The following is an 11,073-nucleotide window of genomic DNA, read 5'->3' as shown; positions in this document are numbered from 1 at the left end:
AAGATGCTGCTAAATGACAGTTCTGTGAAATGAAAGAGGTGATTATTTTACTGTATGTTTGTTACAGCAATTCTCATTGGACGAGCATAATGTTTATGACCTTTGTTTACGACCTTTGTTTAACAGCATTCCAAGATTACTATAGATTTGTGACCAACAATTAAAAATCAAAATCTCTGACCCAAAAAAAAAAACTAATGTAAACATATGACTAGAAAACCGACCTGCAGGAAGACCCAGTCTCCATTCTGTATAGCACTTTTGATCATTTTCTCCGCCACTGGACCTTGACCTTGACCCAGTGAGATGGACTGGACCCTGAAATTGATACAAATCTGTCATAAATATATGTGAATGTGATATAATTTTAATTATGAAGTTTAAAGAAAATAAAAAAAAAAACAACAAACAAACAAACAAGAGGGCCATGATGGCCCTGAGGTCGCTCACCTATATATAGCCCCCCCACCCCCCGGGCCAATTTTTACCCAATGGCTTTTATTTGTTTATTTGAACAGACTTGGTAGACACCCATAAGAAGATGTTTCATGCTAAACATCTAAGTTCTAGCTCATTGGGTTTTTAAAAGATTATTTTTTAAGTTTTTACTATACACATATAGTTAAAAACAATGACACCCCTGGGGCAGGGCCAGTTTTGACCCCCGGGTTTTTATTTGAACAAACTTTGTAGATATTTACTTAAAGATGTTTCATGCTAAATATCTAAACTCTAGCTATTTGGGTTTATTCAAAGAAGATTTTTAAGTTTTGCTTTACACATATAAGGAAAATCAATGACCCCCGGGCGGGCCAGTTTTGACCCCAGGGCTTTTATTTGAACAAACTTGGTAGACACTCACTAGAAGATGTTTCTTGCCAAATATCTTAGCTCTAGCTCTTTGGGTTCTTTAAAAGAAGATTTTTTAAGTTTTTACTATATGCATATTGGGAAAATCTATGACCCCCTGGGGCAGGGCCAATTTTGACCTCAGGGCTTTTATTTGAACAAACTTGGTAGACACTCATTAGAAGATGTTTCATGCTAAATATCTTAGCTCTAGCTCTTTGGGTTCTTTAAAAGAAGATTTTTTAAGTTTTTACTATATGCATATAGGGAAAATCAATTACCCCCTGGGGCGGGGCCAATTTTGACCCTAGGGCTTTTATTTGAACAAACTTAGTAGACACTCACTAGAAGATGTTTCATGCCAAATATCTTAGCTCTAGCTCATTACAGTTCTTTAAAAGAAGATTTTTTAAGTTTTTACTATATGCATATAGGAAAATCATTGACCCCCCGGGCCGGGGCCAATTTTGACCCCAGGGCTTTTATTTGAACAAACTTGGTAGACACTTACTAGAATATGTTTCATGCCAAATATCTTAGCTCTAGCTCTTTGGGTTCTTTAAAAGAAGATTTTAAGTTTTTACTATATGCATATAGGGAAAATCAATGACCCCCCGGGGCGGGGCCAATTTTGACCCCAGGGCTTTTATTTGAACAAACTTGGAAGACACTCATGCCAAATATCTAAGCTCTAGCTCTTACAGTTCTTCAAAAGAAGATTTTTTAAGTTTTTACTATATGCATATAGGAAAATCAATGACCCCCCGGGGCAGGGCCAATTTTGACCCCAGGGCTTTTATTTGAACAAACTTGGTAGACACTCACTAGAAGATGTTTCATGCCAAATATCTTAGCTCTTGCTCTTTGGATTCTTTAAAAGAAGATTTTTTAAGTTTGTACTATATGCATATAGGGAAAATCTATGACCCCCTAGGGCAGGGCCAGTTTTGACCCCAGGGCTTTTATTTGAACAAACTTGGTAGACACTCACTAGAAGATGTTTCATGCCAAATATCTTAGCTCTAGCTCTTTTGGTTATTTAAAAGAAGATTTTTTAAGTTTTTACTATATGCATATAGGGAAAATCAATGACCCCCTGGGGCGGGGCCAATTTTGACCCCAGGGCTTTTATATGAACAAACTTGGTAGACTCTCATTAGAAGATGTTTCATGCCAAATATCTAAGCTCTAGCTCTTAGGGTTGCTTAAAAGATATATTTAAAGATTTTTCTTTCGGTTGCCATGGCAACCAGAGTTTTGCATGGAATTAAATTCTTTGAACAATTTTTAAAGGTGACCACCAAAGGAACATTTCTGTGAAGTTTGGATGAAATTGGCTTAGTGGTTTATGAGGAGATGTCATTTAAAGCAAAAGTTTACGTACGGACGACGGACGGACGACGGACGGACGGATGCCGGACGAAAAGCGATCACAAAAGCTCACCCTGTCACTTTGTGACAGGTGAGCTAAAAACAAATGGCAGTTTAAATAAGCAAGACCAGGGGAAATCATATATTTACAATGACTTATTTTGTGAAAATAACCTGGACCTTTGGTTCTTAGTCATTTTGATGGTCTCTCTCTTTTTTTAATCAAAACAAACCATAATGGATGAGACTAAAAAAAAAACTTAAAAAAAAATACAGAACAATATGACTCTTTTTTCATTTTAAAGGACTACATGTTGTTTAATTTTCAGGTATTTATATGTAGATGAGATTTGTTGCAGTGGTATTTGGTAGTTAATACCCTCCACAGCATGACAGGGAGCCACCCTATGTCATTTTGTTTCATTTATTTTAACTTTTCAGCATTTCTGCTCATACCTTGAATAATTGTAAATAACAAGAAAATCTTTTTTGTGTACAATCATTCCATTATGTAAAATTATAGTGGTGAGGAAACATGTATCAAATAAACAAACTATTTAAAGTAAAGTAAGTAAATCGAATCCCCCCCCCCCCCAAAAAAAAAAAAATCTTTATCTCTTTATAATTATCTCAAAGACTCGAACTTTTGACTTACTTATCAGTGTTACCGGTCTCTCTTGCAAATCTAAGGAAAGCTCCCATAGGATCTGAGCCCGTGCTCAGCACAAACACAAGTGGCGCCACCTTGGTCATGTCATTATACAGGGTTTGTAATGCAACATTTGGACTCTCAACAAACTGATTGCCCAAGTTTTCTCTCACAAAGTCTGTTGTTCCAAATATAGTTTTTTCTTCCTTGAATACTTTAATGAACATAAGTTTCTGGAAACTTGTCAGTCTCTTGTCCCAGTGACCTTTCACTGTGCCATCATCTATTATTTCTTGATCTTCAGCAGCATCTGGTGCATCTGGCTCAGGCCCATAACTTTCATCTGTTTCAGGGTTTCCTCTTATCTATAAATAGATTATAAGTCTATATATAGGCAGGAATTCTAAAAATAGACTTTGATCAATATATAAATAGGACAAAAATAAAAAAATAAAGGGCAGACATTTATAAATAGATCAAACCTGCAGTGAATAAACCATAGGCAAATGACTAATGAATAAAAGTATACAAACCAAATTTTCTCCTAATTGGACCCAGCAAGGAGTTTTTGTTAAGTCATTGTAAATTCCACGGAAAGCCGGTAGCGAGTCACTAAGGTCACAAGCCGAGTTCCACACTTGCCTACTGATCCAAGGTACACTTGGTTTTGGTGGACGCTGCTTATCAAGACCTGAATGGGAAACAAAACCATCATTAGATGTTAACTCAGACATAAGGAGTACTAGTATTGTAAGTTGCGGTATGGCCGAGAGTTTGTTTGTTTGTTTTGGGTTTTACGTCACATCGACACAGTATAGGTCATATCGCTACGATCTAGCTTTACTGGTGGAGGAAGACCTCAGGTGCCCCTCTGTGCATTATTTCAGGCACGAACGGGCACCTGAGTAGAACCACCGATGTTCCGTAAGCTAGCTGGATGGCCGAGAGGATAACACCTTAGGCAAGCAATTATTGCTGGCTGCGCAGGTTCAAACCCATTCAAAAGCAATGTGTTGTTTAAGGAAGAAACTTTACAACCATTGCTTAATACTGGTTTATTCCAGGAATTTATTCAAAAGTATGCCTCATAGCTTCCTAGCAGACTAAAATGAAATTAATTTTGTATGAACTAATGAACTAATATAGAAGTTTAGCATATCATTAGTGATAGTAATGGATATAAAATCACATTTTGCTCAAAAAATGAATAATTATTTACTTCTTTACTAGAAGTGTCAAACATGAGTTTTATAATGTTTAAATAACGGTTTTAGAGCATGTAAGATGCTAGTTTAACCTGAAGGAAATAGTCCTAAATGTAAAATAATATGTCATAAATGTAGCAAAGTGTAAACAATGTTGTATTTTCACTTCCATACAAAATACTAAATCACCATATTACATGAATTAATTTCCAAAAAGAAACTGAAGGAAAAAGACAGTTCAGGTACTTGGCAAATGAGTAACTTGTTGCAAACTATAAATGAAGACCAAAAATAAACAGATTTTGAGAAATAAAAATGACAGCATAATGGGCCTTTAATTTATACATATCTCTAGTTAATGATAGTGTTTTAAAAATTCTTCCTAATAAGTTTATATCTATAAAGACAAGTAGAGTTATAACCAAATTATAGATAATAGCACAAAAATTTGACATATAAAAATGCTCTGTGAAAAGCTGACATAATAATTACAAAGAAGACAGTTTTACCACTGGTTAAAACATCAATATTGGTGATCTTGTGATTTGAAGATAGAGACAACTTGGGACAATAAAAGTAATGGGGTCAGATGTTTTCATATGTATTGCTTTTTTGTTGATGTTTATTTTAATATATTTTCATACATGCCATAATTTATAGGCATACTTTAATTAACTTGACAATAAGATTGCATAAAATGTATTATTATTATAAATTCCTGCTACAAAGGAGATTATTTACCGGGACATAAATCATCTCTGGGACAGTCCCCAAATTTCCGGGACAGTCCCTGAAGTCTGGAGTATTATGGCAAGGAGATTTTTTAAGATTTTTATTTTTACCAGGATATAAATCATCTCCGGGACAGTCACCTGATTTCCGGGACAGTCCTTGACATCCGGAGTATTATGACAAGAAGATTATTTCAAATTTTATTTTTACCAATGACATAAATCATCTCTGGGACACTTCTAGTACAGTCACCTGATTTTCAGGACACAACCCATAATTTGTGACATTATTGCATGTATGATACTCTTTGTTTTTCGTTTTGCTATGTAAACAGGAATTAAAGTTTTATAAAAAAACATTAACTCAAAATGCTGCAAAACATCTACATGATCAACTAATGGAACGTTGAAAATTAAATTAAATCAAAATTTTATTTTTTTTGGTAAAGAATGGAACAAACAATAACATTGAAGATGGAAAGAACAATAAACAATTGAAACATTTAATATAACAAGTTATTTCTTAACCTTCTGCTGAAGCTGCAAATGAATTTATACAAACAAATCACATAAGAATAGAACCAGATACAAAATAAGAAAATCTGACTTTTGGCCAAGTCTGAACAGGTTTTTACTGTAATGACAACACTTTTTGATGAGTTATCAAATAGGCTCTTTGTCCTAAACTCTTTAGATATGTTTTAAATAGCAAATTGTAATAGAATGAGTTACTAACATTATTTTGAGTTTATATATTTTTACCATATTTTCTTATGGTAGGGTTTTAAATAAAATAGACAAAGTAAAAGGTCATAAGGCAAATAGCCAGCTTTTACTGGTGGAGGAAGTTATCCGTTAGGCATGCATCATTTTATGCATAAGTGGACACCTTAGAGGACCACAAATCTTAAATTAGCTATATATCTTTCTGACATGAAAAAATACAAAGTCCCTGGTAACTCAGATAAAGCTTTATAACTTTCAGACCTGTTTTTAGTGGCTTATGGAATAATTCTAGTTAGGTCAACCTACCTGCGGCACCACGTAGGAAGAAGTTCCACTCCGGGACAGAGATTTCTTCCGCGTTTCTCATTATCTCAACACACAACATGAACGAGAACACAAGTTTGTCCTTCTCAAATAAACCTCTGAAATACACAACCAAATCAATTACAATACATGTACAGTCAAACTTTGATCGCCCAAACTCTGATCCCTCCAATACCTCCCTTTGCTGGAATTCATTGCCCAGTCCTCGAAAAATTCCTAAATACAAACATGTAATATATATTGTTCTACCTTGGATCACTCCTACACCGATTGGGAATTTCAGCGATGTTTTGTTAAAATTTGGGGAAAATTGCATGACTTAAATTTTGCAGTGATTAAATGAATGCCTGTCTAGAAAGGCATCTTCAAACTATTAAACACCGTAACAGTGAAGAAGTCCTTATTTTCCAAGATTTTAGAATTTGTTTTAAAAATATTTTTATTGGGAATTTTTGTCTAGAAAGGCATCTTCAAACTATTTAACACTGTAACAGTGAAGAAGTCCTTATTTTCCAAGATTTTAGAATTTGTTTTAAAAATATTTTTATTGGGAATTTTTGTCTAGAAAGGCATCTTCAAACTATTAAACACTGTAACAGTGAAGAAGTCCTTATTTTCCAAGATTTTAGAATTTGTTTTAAAAATATCTTTATTGGGAATTTTTTCCTGTGGATTGGGAAAATAATATACTATATCAAATTGGGAATATGACCGAATATCTGCTATAAAATAAGGCAAAAAAAAATCCCTGCGATCACATATATATCATATATATCATAAATGAAGTAAAAATTCAGGCTTTGGAAATTCAAGTTATCATTATAGAGTCATTACAAATTCATTTTTTTCCTGAATTTCTTCTTACTGTGGAATAGTCATGCATAAAAAATCTATTTGAGGGTGGTTTGCCAAAGAGAAAGCCATTAATTGAAATTTACCTTGCCACATTCTGGTATATAGAGAGGGTGGTTTCCCGCAGACATATCTCCAACCTCTTCTCAAGGTCGGGATTTTTCTCGCTGTTCTCTATTGTCTGGTTAAACAGCTGGAAATATACAATAAAAAAGAATCAGTCACTGTTTTTAGAATATATTTCTAGTCAGGTCTTGTCAAAAAAACCTCAGTGGAGTCCCTTTAAAGATAAGTTACCACAAATCAACACAACATATAATTTGCAAATTGTATTGACTGATAACTAGAAAACAAGGTCAGTGACTGCCATTTTATTTTTCACTTTAAATGTTCCTTTTATTGTATTCTTAAATCATTGTGATGAAAAGTTTAAATAAGATTCTATTTTTGAATCTGCTATATGTCTTTATATAACGTTAGCAAGGTCTTCAAAATTTTAACAGGCTGTTCCAAATATGTAACTTACAGTTTTAAATTTATTTCAAAAGAAAAAACGGGGTAAAATGGGATCAAACGCCTCCCATTTTCGGCGCAAAAAAAGTAAAATGACCGAGCCTCTTTTGAGCTAAAACCCAAAAAATACTTCTCCTTTTCCCGATTTAAACCCTTTCTCCTCTTCGGTTTAACCCCCTGGGGGCCAATCTCTGCTATGATCCCGAGTTTGTTACCTTAGCAACCAAAAAAAAAAAAAGATCATTTGAAAAAAAAAAAAAAATTTTTTTCCAAAAAAAAATAATGGGCCTTTATTACTTAAATACGGGCCAAGGGAGATGGGAAAATTTTCCCTTTTTAAATTTAAAATTTTTTCATAAAAATTTTGATAAAGACAGCAACACCCAAGAAACCTTGGGAAATTAATTTAAAAAAGAAAGGTGCCCTTTAAATTTGCTAAAAAAAATTGGAAATTGGTCCTTTTCCATTGGTTATGGGGGACATCAGTAAAATGTTTAACTGTCTACCTAAGTGTTCAATCCATAGGTCAATAAAAATGCACTTTTTCTACATATTTTTAGAATTATTGCTGACCTCTTTCAAAGGGGATTCTTGCAGTGACCTTGAACGAACTTGGGTGAAAATCATCTCAAAATATTTATTTCAAATGTTTAATGATGATTTGCCAATTTGTTAAATATAAGTTGTTATCTATTTTATCTATTTTAAGTGACATTGTGACATTTTAAGAATTTGATAAAAACAAAACTTAGATTAGGCAAAAACTTTTCGAAAATGTTTACCTTAGAATCATTCAATGTGTTAATGAGCTCCTCATTGTCTAAGATGTTTCCCTCAGATTCAAACAGGAGCTTGAGAATTCTGTCTTCTATAGCCTTCAGCTGGTTCTTGTCAGCATTGATCTTTGTGATGAGCTGGTTCCTCTGTTCTTCAAGGTCAGGACGTTCCAAGCTTACCACTTCACTACAAGTGTTTGAAGAATCAAAATACAAAAATTGAGCCACCAATGGTATAAAGCCTGGTTAGAATGCATATAATGATCAGCAACCTTTCTACACAATTTTATTTAAGGATGGAGAAAAATATCAGATTTAAGAAGGTACTGAGTGTCTCACATTAAAAAAATATATACAAAAGGAAACAAATATGAAAAAATTCAATATGAATAACAAAAATTTAACTACCAAAAGTATATTGGGCATATAATGATTGGCAACCTTTGTACATAAATTAAAGAATGGGGTAAATAACAGATTTGAGAAGGTTACCGAATGTGTCTCACATTAAGAAAATTATATACCAAGGGAAACAAATACGAAACTGAAAGAAAAACCATCTAAAAACTTGTCACCACTAAGCCAAAATAGACTTTCTGGGATATTTTCTGGGTAAAATATCATTACCATAAAACTTAATAAAACTGCACACCAGTCTAAACTTCTGGATGATCTGATGGGTTGGCTCAACTTGCAAATTTTAAATTGACCAATAGAATCAGTGCCATTCCCTAGACTGGTTTCTTTATATTCAAATTTTACCAATATGGACTGAATATTTAAAATGATGAAATTACCTGAGTAACTGATCCTCCAGACCAGATTTGGTGACAGTAAAGTTAATGATGGTCACTTTAATGCAGACTTCAGGTAGATAATGAGGATTGGACATCTTCGTGGTCATGTAGAACTTGAAGTTCTTATCATAGTCAATGTCGCTATCACCAAGTCGGATCAGTAATCTACCACCCTGTAACGTGTAAATTGTACATGATGAGTATAATATTATCCTATACAATGTCAATTATAAAGCAATTATACTTAAAAACTACATGAATGTTGGGCGTATCTTTAAAAAGCTAAGCTTATTTGTTATAGCTACAATGTACATATACCGGGGTATGTCTCTAAAGTTTGCCTTTATCTTCAATCCTGTATCAAATATCTTTTACCCATTTGCTTATATCTATTACCTTTTTGTTTATATCTATTACCCCTTTTGCTTATATCTATTACCCTTTTGCTTACATATTACACTTTTGCTTAAATATTTTACACTTTTGCTTATATCTAATACCCTTTTGCTTATATCTATAACCCTTTAGTTTATGTATATTACCCTTTTGCTTATATCTATTACCCCTTTGCTCATATATCTATGAATCCCTAAAGAAAGCCAAAAACGGGAAAATTATAATGTTGCAGGCTCGGTTTGATTAAGCCTGTTCATGGACAGTACTGTCAACTGCAAACTGCCGTCCACACCCCCTAGCACTGGCTTAAGCAGAATTCAACATTTAAACATTAAATGGTAAATTTTCAATTCAGAAACATCTGCAGATGTGTTCAGTACTAGGCAGCATGTACAGGGAAGTGTATCCATATTTATGATGGTATTGATTAAAACATATACCCATTATCACTCCCTTCACTCACCTGCATGAAAGTCTGCTTCAACAAGACTGGTTCCAGGGCCGGGTCAAGGAATTCACCCAAATCCTCACAAAGTACCGGCATACCTATACGGATACAGTTTTCCAGTGTTCTCAAGAAATTACCATCAGTCAGCTTGATGATCTTCAAACCATTCTTGTTCTCCATGTTTCTGATCCATCTGTTTGCCTGAAGTAAAAATACACAAAAACATCTTTAGAAAAAACTGATACTTAAATAAAATTCAGTCAAACTTCTTGTGAATAATATTTCTTACTCTTTAGCCTTCTGTACTTGTGAAATGGACTCCTGCTTTGAAAATGGGACAATCAATTTTAAGTTTAAGGGGTATCGTATCATTCTGTATTAGAATGTAAAAATTGAGTAATCACCATGCTTCATGGATTTCCTCTGCTTTGGATATAGAATAGTCCATTTGAAGTTTAATGGGATTTTAGAAAAGGAATGGGATCATAAGTGCCTAAACCTGTCACAAAAACCATGAACATTAGCTTTCCTTTTCTATCAAATGTAGAACAGTATTACATTTGTTTAGAAATTACCTACAAATAATGACCACTTTTTCATTCAGACTGGTCTTAATATAAAGGTATTTATCTAAAAAGATTGATAGTTTTTTCATCACCTTACTGTATAAACTTTATAATTCTAAAGTCAATGTGGGTGAGGGTCGTTATATACATTATGATGTTGAAAGTGTTTAAAATAACAAAGATTAGATTCAAATTCAAATGTGCAATTACGCACAATTTACAGAGTTAAAAGTGTTAACATTCCAACCTGCTCCTGTGGATCAATCATAAGTGGCCATCGTCGCCCTCTTGTAACTAGGATAGCATTTTCAGTCGAGACCTGATCTTTCGGCAGACCGTCGGTGTTCCACTGTCTTATCTCGTAGTTATCTGCCAGCACGCTTGTTATCGTCATACCCTGCGTTACCGGGATATCCAGTTCTTTACATCGCTGTATCCAGTTCTCTACGAGCTCGTGACGATACACGCTGGTAAACGCGCCGTAATACGCTACACAAGCTGCACCCACAAACACGTCGCCTGTCACATTGCCAATCTCAATATTGAATTTCTACAAAACAAGGAAAATTTTTACAGAAATTATAAATTTAAATTAACTTCTTAAACAAGTATACTTTGATATCAATGTAAGAAAAACACAAAAACGAAAATAACTTATTTCAAGAACAAAAAAAAACAACATGTTTTTATTTATACATTCATGAGAAATATCTGGATAAAAATGATCTCAGGAAGCATTAAAAATAGCAAAAATTACATGAAAATTGCAGATTCGGTTTGATTGAGTCTGTACATGAGGGTTAATGAAAAAGTGCAACATCCCTCACGCTCCCTAGCACCGGCTTGAGTGGTACTCAATTCTCAACACTT

At 33.9% G+C, this 11,073-nt stretch overlaps 1 protein-coding gene across 1 annotated transcript in view; it reads right to left on the bottom strand.

Moving 5' to 3' along the window:
- Positions 1 to 4: 4 nt before the first annotated feature.
- LOC132719660 (dynein axonemal heavy chain 6-like) overlaps positions 5 to 11,073 on the bottom strand; it is a gene marked incomplete at both ends in the record, with an annotated part of 86,989 nt that continues 75,920 nt past the window's right edge. The window contains 10 exons of the mRNA XM_060703466.1: positions 5 to 22; positions 225 to 318; positions 2,876 to 3,234; positions 3,403 to 3,560; positions 5,838 to 5,953; positions 6,794 to 6,900; positions 8,003 to 8,183; positions 8,794 to 8,966; positions 9,653 to 9,838; positions 10,451 to 10,753. Of these exons, the coding sequence (XP_060559449.1) occupies positions 5 to 22; positions 225 to 318; positions 2,876 to 3,234; positions 3,403 to 3,560; positions 5,838 to 5,953; positions 6,794 to 6,900; positions 8,003 to 8,183; positions 8,794 to 8,966; positions 9,653 to 9,838; positions 10,451 to 10,753 (1,695 nt within the window). The remainder of the gene's footprint in view (positions 23 to 224; positions 319 to 2,875; positions 3,235 to 3,402; positions 3,561 to 5,837; positions 5,954 to 6,793; positions 6,901 to 8,002; positions 8,184 to 8,793; positions 8,967 to 9,652; positions 9,839 to 10,450; positions 10,754 to 11,073) is intronic.

The sequence above is a fragment of the Ruditapes philippinarum genome, unplaced genomic scaffold (genome assembly GCF_026571515.1).
Source record: "Ruditapes philippinarum isolate M1 unplaced genomic scaffold, ASM2657151v2 ctg1737_1_1_1_1, whole genome shotgun sequence".
Classification (NCBI taxonomy): Eukaryota; Metazoa; Mollusca; class Bivalvia; order Venerida; family Veneridae; genus Ruditapes; species Ruditapes philippinarum.
The sequence above is the reverse complement of the archived record's forward strand: the minus strand, read 5'-3'. Positions and strand labels throughout refer to the sequence as shown.